General features: G+C 39.3%; 1 protein-coding gene and 1 long non-coding RNA gene across 29 annotated transcripts in view; one reads left to right on the plus strand and one right to left on the minus strand.

The window, feature by feature from the left end:
• GPHN (gephyrin) overlaps positions 1-17,059 on the plus strand; it is a 603,244-nt gene that overhangs the window by 392,341 nt on the left and 193,844 nt on the right. For 18 of the 27 annotated variants that reach the window (XM_037900254.2, XM_043549877.1, XM_043549873.1 and 15 more), the window contains 2 exons: positions 984-1,256; positions 2,645-2,752. In XM_037900254.2, the coding sequence (XP_037756182.1) occupies positions 984-1,256; positions 2,645-2,752 (381 nt within the window). The remainder of the gene's footprint in view (positions 1-983; positions 1,257-2,644; positions 2,753-17,059) is intronic. The other 9 variants (XM_037900255.2, XM_043549878.1, XM_037900257.2 and 6 more) reach the window with 1 other exon arrangement.
• LOC122466415 overlaps positions 1-17,059 on the minus strand; it is a 33,025-nt gene that overhangs the window by 4,049 nt on the left and 11,917 nt on the right. The window lies entirely within an intron of this gene.

A 17,059-nucleotide genomic window follows, 5' to 3' on the forward strand; every position in this document is an offset into this window, starting at 1 on the left:
GCTTAGCCTGGAGGACAAGTGATGGCCTGGAACACTGAAAGGGTTCCTCCTACAGACTGTACCAAAGCTTGGTCCGTAGCACCAATCCTGTGGATCTGAGACAACTAGATTAGGAATATTTTAACAAAATTAAAACAAATACATAGGTAGTTTGTGTATATGTGTTGTGGGAATGCATCACACTTATGACTGGTATTATAGGTACAAGGGGTACAGTTACAGGGTCTCTGCAGTTATTCAATTTCTCCAACCATAGGATGGAAACTTCTTACAATCTTTTAGAAAAACATAGGACAAAGGGAGGTTTAGAGGATAGATTTTATATGGTCACTGTTAAATTATCCTGAGTTATAAGAAATTATGATGATATTAATGATAGTCTGTCATTCTACAGCCCATAGGAAAAGTCCAAGAATAAAAAGTAATGTATCTTACCATATGAAAGCATGATTATAGAAACCCCTAATGGTATGAATAAGGATTTGAAGAATCTTTCTCTGGGTATGAAAGGAACAAAATGGGGACAGTTTGAGTCTAGGATCACTATAGAGGTAGAATAAAGGTTGTTTATGTGTTGAATGTCTGTTTAAACATGATATTTGTGATATGTGTTCTGTGGTTTGGCTAATGATTGTTCATTTTATAAACTGTTGTGGATTGGTTACTGGATGGTGCGTACAGTGGCACTTAACTGTTGACATCCTAGATTTTTATGTTTGTAATATTGGTTGGTTAATTTTAGCTGTTGCACAACGTAGTGTTCTTGTGTATGAATAATAATACTGTATAGCGCCCAATTCACCTTTGATTAAGCTATTAGATTTTCACTTGATTCTCCTCCTATCAGCAATTGGATGTTAATGTTTTTATCAGATGTCAAATCTGATCTAAACCCCAATTACTCCTTACTGACAGAGAAGTCAAATCCCTATTTTCGTCTGCAGGTAACTCTTCACTGTCATTTCTCTTCTTGTTGTACATAGGAATGTTTTCAGTTTATACTGCCAGCTCTACCTCATGCCATTGACCTTTTGCGGGATGCCATTGTAAAAGTAAAGGAAGTACATGACGAACTTGAAGACCTACCTTCACCGCCACCTCCTCTTTCTCCTCCTCCAACCACCAGCCCACACAAACAGACAGAAGACAAAGGTGTACAGTGCGAGGAAGAGGAGGAAGAGAAGAAGGATAGTGGAGTTGCCTCAACAGAGGACAGTTCTTCTTCACATATAACTGCTGCAGCCATTGCAGCTAAGGTGAGTCTAAGTCATATGCATAAGAGGCACTTAGGTTTCTATCTCAGGTACTTTCCACCAACATCCAATTGCATTTTAGGAACATGTTTGTTTTTTGGTTTTACAAACTGATGGATTTTAAATACATTGTCTAAAAATCAGTACCATCCAGCTCCACAACAATATGCGAGCCCTGTTTTGGTAGTTATCACAAACTTTGTAAGGTACCACAGATACCCTGCTATTATCTTAATGCTTTTGTGGACTTTACAATACCATTTTCTGAAGTGCTAGAATTTTTTATTTTTACTTAAAACACCTGCCCTGCCTGACTGTATTACCTCCAGTAGGTGGTACTTCATTTCCTGCTATCACAGTGTTCTGTTTAAAAGGACAGTATTGATTTCCCGAAGCTAAAATGGAAAAAAAATATGACAAGTAGGTTGTAGAATAGCTAATAATCTACCCAGGCTACTGGTATTCCCCCATATACATCTGTGTTCTGGGAGCCTAGTGATGTGGAATTCTGCTACAACAAATAGGTCTCATGACTATTTAAATTTCATTACTTTAGCCAGTTTGATTAGGCAAATGTTACTAAGACTAGGATTAGAAATTTTGGCGTATAAAAGAAAAATGACTTGCAATAATTTGTTAAAATAGTGCTTGGAAAAATTTATGATTTCAAAGTGTCAAAAACAGTTAAAATACTATTTTCTCTATTATTAATTTATTTTTCCAAATCTATAGTATTGTTTTAGTTGCAGCACTGTATCTTTTACCTTTGTTTCATGCATTCAGTTTATACGTATTTAAGGTTTGTGTGTTGCTAGATGCTTGTGAAAGGTTATTTAAGTTCATCCACCCTACAGTTGGCTAAGCTGCTGTTTTTCAGTTGCTGTTGATCACCATATCCAGATAAGGAATTCATTGTAAGTAAATCAAAAAGACAGTATGCCACTTTTTATTTAAAACATAATAGCAGCATTCCTGCTCCCAAAAGATGAAGCTCAGGAATGAGCCATCATGTTTCCATGATGCCTACAACCTAACATCATTTTCTCATGAACAAAAAAATCCTGATTACAGATAGGTTTGCAGGAATAGAAGCAAAAGGTGATGTAAATTATCAACTGCAAGTTGCAATTTTTGTTAATATTAATTTAAATATTATGTCTAATTAAGTCAAATAGTTCTTTTGAAATGGCCAAAGACTTACGTTTTTAGTGCAATTTTTTATAGGCAGAAAATACCTGAGATCTAAACTGTTTGTGCTCATATAAATTTCTAAGCACTTGGCATTTCAGTGTCCCACCTGTATTCACCCTTGTTCCCTCTCAGTCATTTTGCTTGTATAGTTTCATGTTTTCCTGTCACTGTATTCATAGCTGTTATGTATTGTACATTAGAAGCATCCATCCTACACCAGTTCTGCTGTTATCATGGCAAAAGGTGAACAGCCCATCCCGGGTCTCATCTGTTATTCCCATCACGCAGCAGGCAGTGCAGGAGAACCGGTAAGACACACCTACAAGAGGCTTTTGCATTAATAGTATCTGCGAGTATACTGCCTGCCTCCTCTCCTAGCGTGTAAAGAGGACATGTTATTTGTTTTATTCTAGCAGACATACAGTGGTGCTTTAAAAAAAAAATTAAATATATGAAAAGCCTATTCTGTTAAGGACACAGAGTTTAATAAGATCTATCCTATAGCCAAAATATTTGGTTGAGGATTAAGATATTGTGGGTTGTGTCAGTGAGTATCCTCATTTGGATGCCAAAATGTTCATTGCTATGAAACTCGTGTCTGTTTCATCATCTCATATATTTAATAAATTATCCAACCTCATTAAAATAATCCCTTAAAATTATTGCTTTGGAGTCTTGGAATCTTGGTGGCTTTTTCCCCCATCAAGTTGCATTGCCTCTTTAAATACTTTTTTCATTGGTGAGTGTATCAAATTAGTGTGTCATTTGAATTAGCCATTCATATTTTGCTTGTTTATGCTTTAATCATTTATAGATTCTACTAAATTCTAATGTTTTGTGTTTAGAGTCAGGATTTCCCACAGTGTAGGGGCAAAAATTGAGGATGCAGAATAAAAAAGACTTTTATTGTAGATATTGTTGAATTTCAATGAACAACAGGCAAAAGCGAGGAAGGACATGACATGACAAGGCCACATTTAGGATAGTCAGCTGCTCTGACAATTTAGGTAGGAGGGCCATAGTTAAGAGTCTGGCAATATCATTTGCTGTTGTTGTTACCCCAAAAAAATTCAGACTAGATTCCAAGGTAAAAGAATGAGCTAAGATGTCATCAGAAAATTGTAATTTATCATGTTTATAACTACAGATTAGTGAGCCCAAAGAAAACCAATTGGTTTGGAGAGACTTGGACTATCTGATCTCATCAAACAGCAAGCTGCTTTCTTATTTATTATTGGTAAAAATTCTCTGGACATTGTAACATTAGTCTTGTTGGCAGAGGCTGCACAGTGTTGCTCTTAGTTTTTCACATTTGTGTGCCTCCTCAGACAAATGATAATCCAAACCATTGATCAGATAGTCTAATGTGTCTGTATTTCAGACATGACATGTTAAAAATGTAATTTACGAAATGAGGAGAGGACTCTTTTGGAGTTAACACAGCAGATGATGAATCCATGTCCAATATATGAACTTTTACAGGTACTGACACTCTGCTTGATGCTACTGTAATAAGCATCTATATCATTATTATCTCCAGTGTACACTCTTCATTATTATTAAAATAATGAATTCAATGTCTCTCAGCAATACACTAACAAATTGTCATCTAAACTTAGTTCCAGGGTTTTTCGCTAGCTTGTTTTAAACTCTCATGATACCATTGTCATCCCCCACTTAATTTGATCTTCATAGGTCAGGATCTTCATGGCTAATTTATAAGAACTTTTTTTAGTGTATATGCCTTTCATCTTTTGTGTCTACAAGATGCTTCTGCTCTTCTTATTCATTTTGGACAGTCATGACAATTGCAATCAGCAGTTTATACACTTGACTAACACCTTGCTAGTACTGTCAATCTCTCTTCAGATCCTCTTGGAGGAAAGAGAATAAGGAGCTTTTGCCTTTTTTCCCCTCTCTTGTCATCATTTGGTTCTTTGATCTCAAAATTAACAAGAGAAATTGTAAGAAGATAGGTATAAAACCACTTCCAGAAAAGGTGGTGTCAGACAGAAAGATGTCCTTCAGAATCAGAATAAATGTGTGTAATAAAATGATGGATAGTGAGATGGATGGAAAGGAGAGGAATGAAAGCGAGAAAGGATAAGGGAAAGGGGTAGGAGTTCTCCCCTAGCCAGGGGGAGAACCACTCCCCAATTAATCAGTTCACTGCCCCTTCATTTCAACTGTTCTACTCTTCCACAATTAATCAATTTTTGCTCTGCATGCCATTCCAATTGAATTTATTTCCCTTCCCTCAAAACATTTCTTCTTCAGTAAGCTTGATGTCAACCTCTACCACCATTTAAAATCCTTCCCACTGTTCAGCATCTCATTTTCTACTCACCTGCACCACTGCTGTTTAATTTTGTACACCTCACACATCCCCTTACCCAAGTGTTTTTTCTATACTTTCCTCATATCTTTGTACTCAAGTATTTAATTTCTGATACTCCATATATTCCTTCTTTCCCTCTGCATTCCTTTGTCAATTGTTTGCTTCCTTCGCCTACTCCTTAGACTGTATTTTGGTGGAATGTTTTCAGTTAATTATATGTTTTTCAGGGCAGGGGCCTTATTCTACATCTGTAAAGTATCTAGCACAATTTGGATGCCATGTAAATAATAATAATAATTTAACATTATGTTGTGGTAGTGCCTAGAGGCCAACGAGATCAGAATCCTATTGTACTAGGTGCTGTGCAAACATATAAGATTCAATGAGCTTATAGTCTAAAGACAAGACAAAGTAGGTAGATGAGACAAACACGTGGGTCAGGGTGGAGGAGACAGAGTAACAAAAATAATATCATGTAGACTCATACATTCATAAACTTTAAGGGCAGAAGGGACCATCATGATCATCTAGGCTGACCTCCTACACATCGCAAGCCACAGAACCTCACCCACCCGCTCCTGTAATAGACCCATAACCTCTGGCTGAGTTACTGAAGTCTTCAAATCTTGATTTAAAGACTTCGAGTTTCAGAGAATCTTCCATTTACTGTAGCTCAAACCAGCAAGTGACCCATGCCCAACGCTTCAGAGGAAGGCAAACACCTCCCAGGGTCTCTGCCAATTTCAGTTGTGGGAGAATCCTTCCAGACACCACACGTGGTGGTCAGTTAGACCCTAAGCATATGTGCAAGACCTACCAGCCAGCCACTCGTGAAATAATTCTCTGTTGTAACTGAGAGCCTTCCCCAAATAGTGTCCCATCTCCAGCTGTGGGAGATATTTGCTAACATCAGTTGCAGATGGGCCATTGTAGGCAATCTCATTTACCATCCCTGCCATAAATTTATCAAACCCAGTCCTGAAACATGTTAGGTTTCTTGCCCTCACTATTCCCCATAGAAGGCTGTTCCAGAACTTCACTTCTCTGATAGTTCATCTGATTTCAAGCCTAAACTTATTGATGGCCAGTTTGTATCCATTTGTTCTTGTGCCAACATTGGCCCTTAACTTAAATAACTGCTCTCCCTCTGATGTATTTAGAGAGCAATCATAGTAGCCTTCTTCTGCACCTGTTCCAGTTTGAATTCATCTTTTTTAAACATGGGAGACCAGAATTGCACACAGTATTCCAAATGAGGTCTGAGCCGTGAGTTGTATAATGGTAATAAGACTTCCCTATCTCTACTGGAAATACCCTGCCTGATCCATCATAGGATCACATTAGGCCTTTTTCATGGCTGCATCACATTTGCAGCTCATAGTCATTCTGTGACTGATCAATACACCAGGTCTTTCTCCTCCTCTGTTGCTTCCAAGTGATGTGCCCCCAGTTTATACCAAAAATTCTTGGTTTTAGTCCCTGACTTTACACTATTAAATTTCATCCCATTTTTATTATTCCAGTTTTCAAGGGCATCCAAATCTTCTTGTATGATATTCCAGCCCTCTTCCGTATTGGCAATGCCTTCCAACTTCGTGTCATCTGCAAATTTCAGTAGCATACTCTCATTTTTTGTGCCAAGGTAGTGAATGAAAATGTTAGATAAGAATGGTCCCAAGACCAATCCCAGTCCCTGAGGAACTCCACTAGTAACCTTCCTCCAGCCTGACAGTTCATCTTTCAGTACGACCCATTGTAGTCTCCCCTTTAACCAGGGTGCTGAGCCACCTTTCAAATATCATATCAATCACCGTGTTTTCCAATTTAACTAATAATTTCCCATGTGGAATTGTATCAAATGCCTTACTGAAATCCAGATTGATTAGATCTACTGCATTCTCTTTGTCTAGAAACTCACTTATCAAATAAAAAAGATCAAGTTGGTCTGGCACAGTTCTACCTTTTATAAAATCATTTGTATTTTATCCCAATTACTGTTTACCGCCATGTCCTTAACTACTTTCTCTCTTTCAAAATTTGTTCTAAGATGTTGCAGACAATTGAGGTCAAACTAACAGGCCTGTCGTTTCTCAGATCCCTTTTTTCCCCCCCTTTCTTAAATATAGGTACTATATTTCCAATTCTCCAATCATAGGGTGCGACCTCTGAGTTTAAGGATTCATTAAAAATTCTTGCTATTTGGTTTGTAATTTCATGTGCCAAGTTTTTTAATATTCTTGGATGGAGATTATCCGGTCCCCCCAATTTGGTCCCATTAAGTTTCTTTGAGTTTCTCTTCTACCGCAGATGTGGTCATTTCTACTTCCATATCCTCATTCCCATTAGCTACCCTGCCACAGCCCCCAAGCTCCTCATTACTCTTATGAAAAAGTGAGGCAAGATATTTGTTTGTGTGTTAGGACATGCCTAGATTATCTTTACTCTCCACCCCATCCTCAGTGGTTAGCAGTTCCACTTCTTCTTTCCTTGTTTTCTTTTTATTTATTTGGCTAAAGAAACTTTTACTTTTGGTTTTAATTTCCTCTACAAGGTCCAGCTCTGCTTGGCTTTTGGCAGTTCTCATTTTTTCTCTACACTTTCTGACCCGCAAGAGGTAACTTTCTTTGCTGATCCATCCCTTCTTCCATTCCTTGCAGACTTTCTGCTTTCTCTTAATAAGCTGTTTTGAGATGCTCGTTCATCTAATTTGGTCTGCAACCCTTTCCTACAATTTTTTTCCCCTTGTCTGGGATGCAGGTTTGAGATACTTTTAAGTCAAAGTTGCAGAAACTAATTCCAAGCCTCCTCCACATTCAGATCTTGAGTTCTAGTCCATTTCCCTAACTAATTCCTTTAATATTTTTTAAGTTTTCCCTTTTGAAATCAAGGGCCCTAGTTTCAGATCTGTTTTTGGTTATCCTTCCATTTAGTTTAAACTGAATTAACTCATGATCACTCAAACCAAAGGTGTCCTCTACAACCAGTTCTTCTATGAGTTCCTTGCTACTTACCAAAACTAAATCTAAAATGGCACCACCTCTTGTTCATTTTAGGACTATTTGGTGAAGAAATTTATGAGCTACCACATCCAGAAATATCTGGGCCCTACCATTATTAGTAGTACTTATTCTCCAATCAATATCTGGGATATTAAAGTCTCCCATAATCACAAAATTTCCAATAATATTTTTCATTAAAAATAATAAAGATGTCACTATCCATATCCAAATCAAATCTTGGAAGTCTGTAGCAGCCCCCAAGTACTGTCGCAGTGGAGCCTCTGTTACCTTTCTTTCCCCAAGTGATTTTGACCAAGTTTCTATTTTATCCTTTCTATCTCTTCTAACTTCCTTATACTCTACCTCATCATTAATGTACAATGCTACTCCACCACCTTTACCTCTATTTCTGTCTTTCCTGAACAGCACATATCCTTCAATATCTATATTCCTGTCATGACTACTATTCCACTGTGTTTCTGTTATCTCTTTAATACCTAGTTTTACTTCCTGCACCAGTAATTCTAGTTCATCCATTTTGGTACTCAGGCTCCCTGCATTGGTGTACAGACATCTTAGTTGTTTCTGCTTGGCTTTGCCCAGATTCCTTACTTCAGGTACATTTTACTGCCGGTATTGCCTAACTTACAGTTACTATCAGTGGTACTCACACTTTCGTTCCTCACGTTGTCCTTGCTACTACCTTCTATTTTTCCTTTCTCCATTACTGTATCCTCTCCTACTTGATTTTCCTCCCGCTCAGTATTCGAATCAGGTGGGAAGATTACGTGGAGCATCTTCCAGCCATCACCCCAAATTCCAAGTTTAAAGCTCTTTTAATCAGATGGGCCATCTCCCAGCCCAGATGTCTATTTCCCTCCCTACTCAGGTGGAGTCCATCACGTAAGAACAGTTCTCTGTCCATGAATGCCTCCCAGCAGTTGATCATCCCAAAGCCATCATTTACACCATTGCCTGAGCCATCTGTTGATCATCATAATCTTATCTTGCATTCGCTCTCCTCTATGGACAGGTAGAATCCCACTGCAGATCACCTGAAGATCATTTCTTCAAGCGTCTTCCCCAACCTGGTGTATTCTTCCTTGATGCATTCCAGCAGGAATCTAGCAGTGTCATTTGTTCCCATATGAAGGACAATCAGTGGACTCTTTCGTGCTCCCATTAGGATCCTCTTCGACTTCTGGTCCACACCCTGTATCTTAGATCCTAGCAGACAGTACACCCTTCTGTGATCCGGCCTATCTGGTGACAGGCCTGTCTGTTCTTCCTAGTAGGGAGTCTCCAGTAGCATAGACCTACCCCTGCCTGTTGGTACAATTTTCCAGCCTTCCCCCTTCTGTTCTTTCTGGCTGCAAGTCTTTTTTTCTGTTGTCATTTGCAATCTTCTGCGATTCATCCTCTATCCTCCTGGGGCTCCAAACTCTGGTGATCTCCACTGGCTCTTCCTCTCTTCTTGTAAGACTAGCTGCTCTTCTCTTCTTTTTTGCTCTCATCTTCTGGTACTGCCTGCCTTTCCCCTTCCTTTTTCAACTCAGCAAACCTGCTCCTCAGCTCTATTTCTCCTTTGCTAGCCAGTCTTTTCCTCTGCCTTGTTCTCACAGTCACATGCTTCCACTGGTCACTTTCCTAATCCAGCAGTCTGCTCTCAGAGTCCTCTGGTCCAGCTGGCATCTGCAAGTCTTGAGTTTTCCTTTCAGCCTTCTCTCTTCTTCTCTCCATCATCTGCCCCACTCCCCTTTGAAACTCTAGTTTCTAGCTACATCTCCATTTTCTCTTCCATCAGATCTATCAAGTGGCACTTTATGCAAATGAAGCAACTTTCAGGTACCCTGTGGCAAATTGCTGGCACTACTTTGATGGGTCTCGCGCTCTCTCTTCTTGGGGAGGGTTCAGGGCACCGTTTCTCGCCCCTGAACTGGGGTATTAACTGCCCCACTAGTGTCCTAGAGGAGGGGAGTGGAGAGGGAGGGACCCAGGCCTGCCCTCTACTCCGGGTCCCCCCGGGGCCCTAGGGATAGCAGTAAACCGCTTGAACTAGCGGTTCCTTCCCCTGGACTACTTCCCTCTCCTGCCCTTCAGCTCGTGGGGCTTCCTGCCCTCCCTCTGCACAAACCAGGTGTCCCTTTACCTAGGGTCTTGGTCTTCTTAGTCCACTGCAGCACTTCTCAAACTCTCCTCTCCTTCCCTCCAAACTGCTCTCTACTCCAACACCAATCCACTCTACTTCAACTCCTCCAAACTGCTCTCTGCTCCAACACCAATCCACTCTGCTTCAACTCCTTCCCTTGTCTGATTGAAGCAGGGGGGTTTTTATCAGGTGACTGGCTTCAGGTGCTCTAATTGGCTTCAGGTGCTTTCATTAATCGATAGCAAACTTTCTTCCCTCTACAGGGAATAAGGCTCCCTTCTAACACTCTCCTGCTTCCCTCTGGCCACGCTGTATCACACCCTTTTCAGAATAATGTACATCCCACAGGTGCCACATCCAGTCAACTTCATTGTCTCTTCCCTTCTTCAGGGCCCTACCACTGATACTTCTGCAGCTGTCATAGCCTTCCCTCCTAAGCTCCTGTCAAAAAAACAAAAACACCCTACAAATGCAAAAACCAAAAGCAGACCAATGCATAGCCCATTCCCCAATCTTCCAGTCAAGCTCTGTTTGCTGGCTCCTGTGCCACTGCTCTTTTGTGCACAATTCTTAATTAATCAAGTCAATAATCACAACTTGCCACCTCTAAGTATTTTCAGATTGCAGTTTACTGTGTGCACCATGGAACAGGTGAGTTTTAAGGGTGGAATAAAGAAAGATAAGGTGACGGTTTCAGATTTTTCTGGGAGCTTTTCCCACTTGTCAGAGGCAGCATGGGAGAAAGCGTGAAAGTGCTTTTCAGAGAAATGGGCAATCATGGCTGATATCTCTGGCAGAGAAAAGACGTAAATTTACCTTGAGATAAGATAAAAGTTGAACAAGTAGGACAGAACTAGATTATCAAGAGCTAGAAAAGTTAGGACAAGAAGTTCATGTTTGGTGCTATGGAAGAGGGAGAGCCAATGGAGGCAATTGAAATAAAGAAGCATGCAAGGAGGAGTATCTTAGCAGTAGTTTAGAGATGAAGTGGTAAAAGGGGATGAAACAATAATCTATGGGAGATAAGGGGTCAAGGCTGGACTTTAAGATGGAAGAGACCAGGTATGTTTTATGTTGTAAGGGGAAGAACCCTGAGGAGAATGAAAAGTTGAGAAGGGTAAAGGTAGGAGTGAGAGTGGGGGTGAGGGAACTCAAGAGATGGAAGGGGATGGAGTCACTGAAGCAGGTGCAGGGTTTAGAGAAAAAACCTGTGAAGCAGTCCCAGTGTCTGTGACTGAGGCAAAGGATGAAAGAGTGACGGGGAGACGGATATAAAAAGGAGAAGGGGGCTTCTGTGTCTGGTTTTTTTTTCTTTGTAGAAACTGACAAGATTTATGCAGAGAGGGAAAGTCCTTATCTCCTTATGTTAAAGTCCTTATGGCAGCCTTTCAGTCCCTATCATGACTCGTCCCAGACTTTAACCTTCCCTCTTAAGGTTTCTTTGCGGCTGAGCTTTGAACCAAAGGGGAATATTCATAAGACTGTCACAGCCCCCTGTTTGGATTCTTCTGTTCCACTTAATGAATATTCAGTATAATATTAAATAACTGCGCACCTCTCTGGAGAATTTAAAACAAAGACCCTGTAAAAACCACACACTTATACCCTATATATCAATATTTAAATGAATACCAAACAATTTATACTAGAGCTGCCAAGAAATTTAAAAAATTAATTGTGATTAAAAAAATTAAGCGTGATTAATCGCACTGTTAATAATAGAATACCATTTATTTAAATATTTTTGGATGTTTTCTAAATTTTCAAATATTTATTTCAATTACAACACAGAATACAAAGTGTACAGTGCGCACTTTATTTTTAATTACAAATATTTGCACTGTAAAAAACAAAAAGAAATAGTATATTTCAATTCACCTAATACAAGTACTGTAGTGCAATCTCTTTATCATGAAAGTTGAACTTACAAATGTAGAATTATGTACAAAAAAAACTGCATTCAAAAATAAAATAACATAAAACTTTAGAACCTACAAGTCCACTCAGTCCTACTTCAGCCAATCGGTCAGACAAACAAGTTTGGTTACAATTTGCAAGAGATAATGCTGCCATGTCTTGTTTACAATGTCACCTGAAAGTGAGAACAGGCACTTGCATGGCACTGTTGAGATTCTTAAACCTTGGGTCGAGTGCTGTATCTATCCTTAGAAATCTCACATTGGTACCTTCTTTGTGTTTTGTCAAATCTGCTGTGAAAGTGTTCTTAAAACGAACATGTGGTGGGTCATCATCCGAGACTGCTATAACATGAAATATATGGCAGAATGTGGGTAAAACAGAACAGGAGACATACAGTTCTCCCCCAAGTTCAGTCACAGATTTAATTAATGCATTATTTTAATGAGCATCATCAGCATGGAAGCATGTCCTCTGGAAATGGTGGCCGAAGCATCAAGGGACAAATGAATGTTTAGCATATCTGGCATGTAAATACCTTGCAACACCGGCTACAGAAGTGCCATGCGAACGCCTGTTCTCACTTTCAGGTGACATTGTAAAGAAGAAGCAGTCAGCAGTATCTCCCGTGAATGTAAACAAACTTGTTTGTCTTAGCAATAGGCTGAACAAGAAGTAGCGCTGAATCGACTTGTAGGCTCTAGTTTTACATGGTTTTGTTTTTGAGTGCAGTTATGTAACAAAAAACATCTATATTTGTAAGTTACACTTTCACAATAAAGAGATTGCACTACAGTACTTGTATGGGGGGAATTGAAAAATACTATTTCTTTTATCATTTCTAAAGTGCAAATATTTGTAATAAAAAATAATATAAAGTGAGCACTGTACACTTTGTATTCTGTGTTGTAATGGAAATCAATATATTTTAAAATGTAGAAAAACATCCAAAAATATTTTATAAATTTCAATTGATAGTCTATTGTTTAACAGTGCGATTAATCACGATTAATTTTTTTAATCGCAGTTAATTTTTTTTAGTTAATCGCGTGAGTTAACTGCAATTAATCGACAGCCCTACTTTCTAGTGTTTTAATCAAAATGTCATGTGGTACCAAGTCAAATGTCTTACAGAAGTCTAAGTATATTACATCAACACTTCTACCTATATCAGCCAAATTTGGAATCACAGCAAAACAAGATATCGTTAGTTTGACAAGATCTGTTTTCTATAAACCCATGTTGATTGACATTAATTATGTTACCCTCCTTTAATTCCTTATTAATCAAATCCCGTACCAGCTGTTCCATTATCTTGTCTGGGATCAATGTCAGGCTGATAGGACTATAACGACTTGGGTCATCTCATTTACCATTTTTGAAAATTGGCACATTAGCTTTTTTCCAGTATTTTGGGACTTCCCCAGTGTTCCAAGACTTATTGAAAATCAGTGCTCTCAGAAGCCAGCTCTTTTAAAACTCTTGGATGCAAATTATCCAAACTTACTGATTTTAAAAATGTATGGCTTTAGTAGCTGCTAATTTACATCTTCCCTTTATATTCCGTATGTAAAACTGGAATACCTTTATTTTTCAAACTCTCATATTTCACAAATATCTTGCTTAATTAATCTCAAACTTTCCCCCAAATTCTCCTTTGGCAAGAGTTCACACATCAGAAATTTCATGTGGAGAGATTTTGTTTTGATAAGATTAGTGATAGAAGGGTCACAAGTGGGATTATAAAGAAAAGATAGTTGTAATTTTAGGGCCTGACCCTGAAAGCCTTCATGGGGCATGACTTTTGTAAACTACACTTGTGAGTAAGGATTACTTATTTGAATAAAGTTTGCATGATTGGGCCCTTCATTATGGAATTGGTATAACTTCTGCTGTAATTTCTGTGACGAATGTTTTCATGTTGCCAATGGTTCCAACTGAAAATTCTTAAATATCTACTTGAGAAACGTTGAAGTTTTGGGAATTGGGATGTGTGTGTTAATATTTCATTTGATTCTGAGTCATCAATGTAATACTTCTTTGTTTTCCATTCATTTCCATAGGTTTCCTAAACCTCCCTTGCTGCAGTTTAAGCCCATTGCTTCTTGTCCTATCTTCAGAGGTTAACAACAACAATTTTTCTACCTCCTCCTTGTAACAACCTTTTATGTACTTGAAAATGGTTATCACGTCCCCTCTGTCTTCTCTTTTCCAGACTAAACAAACCCAATTTTTCCAATCTACCATCATAGGTCATGTTTTCTAGACCTTTAATTGTTTTTGTTGCTCTTCTCTGGGCTTTCTACAATTTTCCACATCTTTCCTGAAATGTGGCACCCAGCAGTGGACACAATACTCCAGTTGAGGCCCAATCAGTGTGGAGTAGAGCGGAAGAATTACTTCTCGTGTCTTGCTTATAATACTCCTGCTAATACATCCCAGAGTTATGTTTGCTTTTTTTGCAACAGTATTACACTATTGATTCATACTTAGCTTGTAGTCCACTATGACCCCCAGATCTCTTTCTGCAGTACTCCTTCCCTAGGCGGTCATTTCCCATTTTTTATGTGTGCAACTGATTGTTTCTTCCTAAGTGGAGTACTTTGCATTTGTTCTTATTGAATTTCATCCTATTTACTTCAACCATTTTTCCAGTTTGTCCAGATCATTTTGAATTTTAATCGTATCCTCCAAAGCACTTGCAACCCCTCCCAGCGTGGTATTGTCCACTCACTTTTTAAGTGTACTCTCTATGCCATTATCCAACTCATTAACACAGATACTGAACGGAACTGGACCCAGAACTGATCCCTGTGGGACCCCACTCATTATGCCTTTCCAGCATGATTGTGAACCACTGATAACTCTCTGGGAATGGTTTTCCAACCAGTTTTGCACTCACCTTGTAGTAGCTCCATCTAGGTTGCATTTCCCTAGTTTGTCTATGAGAAGGTCATACGAGACAGTATCAAAAGCTTTTAGTAAAGTCAAGATATACCACGTCTACCACTTCCCCCCTAACCACAAGGCTTGTTACCCTGTCAAAGAAAGCTCTGGGGTTGATTTGAGATGATTTGTTTGACAAATCCATGCTGACTGTTACTTATCACCTTAATGTCCATATGGTTGCTGTATGTACTATGTGCACATTTATGACCATCTGATTTTTAATTAAGAATAAAATGTATTTCCAAAAAGCGTGTGTTATAGACACAAGGTCTTAAGAAAAAGTTTAGGATAATGAAAGGTAGTTCCTGGGCCCACTAGCCCTTATCCTGACTCAGGGTTTGAAAAACCCACTACTTCATTTTTGGCAGTGGAAAAGCTTCCCCTGACCAGTGGGTCCTCAGACATCTATTTTCAGAGAATCTGTTTTATTTGGTATTTTAGTTAGGTTTCTTGCCATATGGGCTGTGACAATGATCTTCTGAATGTGAGCAGATGCATTAATGTCTCTCTCAATCTACAGACAGAGGGTTCCAATGCGTCTTTAGCTGCCTATAGCTTCCTCAAGTGCCAGCAGAATGTCCATGTCACCAATTCATAATCCTGTGTTCAGCAGTGAAACGGGCCAGAATTATCTCCATGTCACCCTGCTGACTGGGAAAGTTGCGAGCAACAGAAAAAACGGCACTCAAGCTAATCATTAGAGCATACAAATGGGGACAGCTGGGGGACTATGAGTTCAAACACACAAACTCATATACCTAACACCCAGGATACTGGGAAAGGAGGAGAATAGTAGAGATCCATAAACAACTCATCCTTGCAGCCGCAAAGTGGCTGGTGGAAGGGTAGAGTAGGAGAAAACTATTCCTGTGCAGAAGGCAGGAAAGGTGAGGAGGAACACATTCATGAAGAACTCCATACCCTTGTGATAGTCAAGAAGATTGTCAAGAACATGGTGAGCCTGAAGAGAAGAAAGATCCTTCTACTTTCCAGCAGTGGAGGGTGGGAGTGGGAAGGGAAGCTTTATAGTTATCAGACATCCAGGGCTAAATTCATTCCTGCTGTGGGGTATGTGCCAGCACAGGGACTAAGCGGGGAGGCAGCTTATGCCTCCCCTATTAAGGTCCATTGTTCAGGCTAGGACAGGCATCAAGGCTACCCAAATTGCGCCCCAATTTCAGTGGCCCTTATATTCCATTTCAGGTGCAAAAATCACCAGGACAGTAAGAATACCCTGGCCAGGCCACTTGTTGTCCCCAGTCTACCTGCTTCTTCCCCTGGCCTATCCCTGCTCTGCTTCCACTTCTCCAAATTCAGATGCCCTTTATGTCAAGAAATGCTGTGAAGGGTGTATTAGTTGGTTACCCTGCAGCCCCTAGTAGCCAGAAGCTCATTAAAAAGATGCCTGAGTAGGATCCAGATTGCAGCACCCTGACAAGCCCACCTCTTTCACAGCACCTGACTTCTGGCTTTGCCCCTTGTTCTCACTTGTGCCCACTACCGAAACATGTTTCATGTTGGCCTTTGGCTAGTCATTGGAAATTGAAAACAGGGTACTGTATTGATCTATTAGACTGTGAAACTCTCATTGAGGAGAGAAATGCAAAAAAATATTATTTTAAAGCTCTAATGTATTGGAGCTGGTATTTCATGATCAACTCTACGCCATACAGTCAGTTGTGATTGGGGAGTAAATACCACTAATTAAGGACAACTTGGCCAAATAGCCAGGCTATCTCAGAAAAAGTAGGAGATTAAAATAATGGAGTGTGACTTTGAAGACAGCTGTATGGAAAACATTACACAGTATAGGGGAAAAAAAATATATTGTAGAACCAGCCCTCACAGCCCTTAGAACTCACTTCTCTGACTTCTGGAACTCAAAAGTCATGTTTTAGGTCTTACAAGATTATAAAAACATGAAAAAGTGAATGAATAATTTGAACTGGCAGTCCAATTATAATAGACAATTTTGTATCTCTGGTTGGTTGTATATAAGTATTACAGTGATAGGAAGATAGAAGCTTTCTGAAACTTAATATTTTAGAAGCAAGAAAATCTGTTTCTTAAATCCACCGTGTTTCCTCTTTTCCTTGGGATTGGACAGAAAACTGAGCAAAAGAGCTAGAAAGAAAACTAAAGGCTAGATTTACTTTCATAACCCAGCATACACAATTAAATAGTTAGGTTTGCTCGTAAACTGGTATAAATGAGCATAGTTCCATTTATTTCAAAGGAAGTACACTGATTTACACCAGCTAAG

The sequence above is a fragment of the Chelonia mydas genome, chromosome 6 (assembly GCF_015237465.2).
Source record: "Chelonia mydas isolate rCheMyd1 chromosome 6, rCheMyd1.pri.v2, whole genome shotgun sequence".
NCBI lineage: Eukaryota > Metazoa > Chordata > Testudines > Cheloniidae > Chelonia > Chelonia mydas.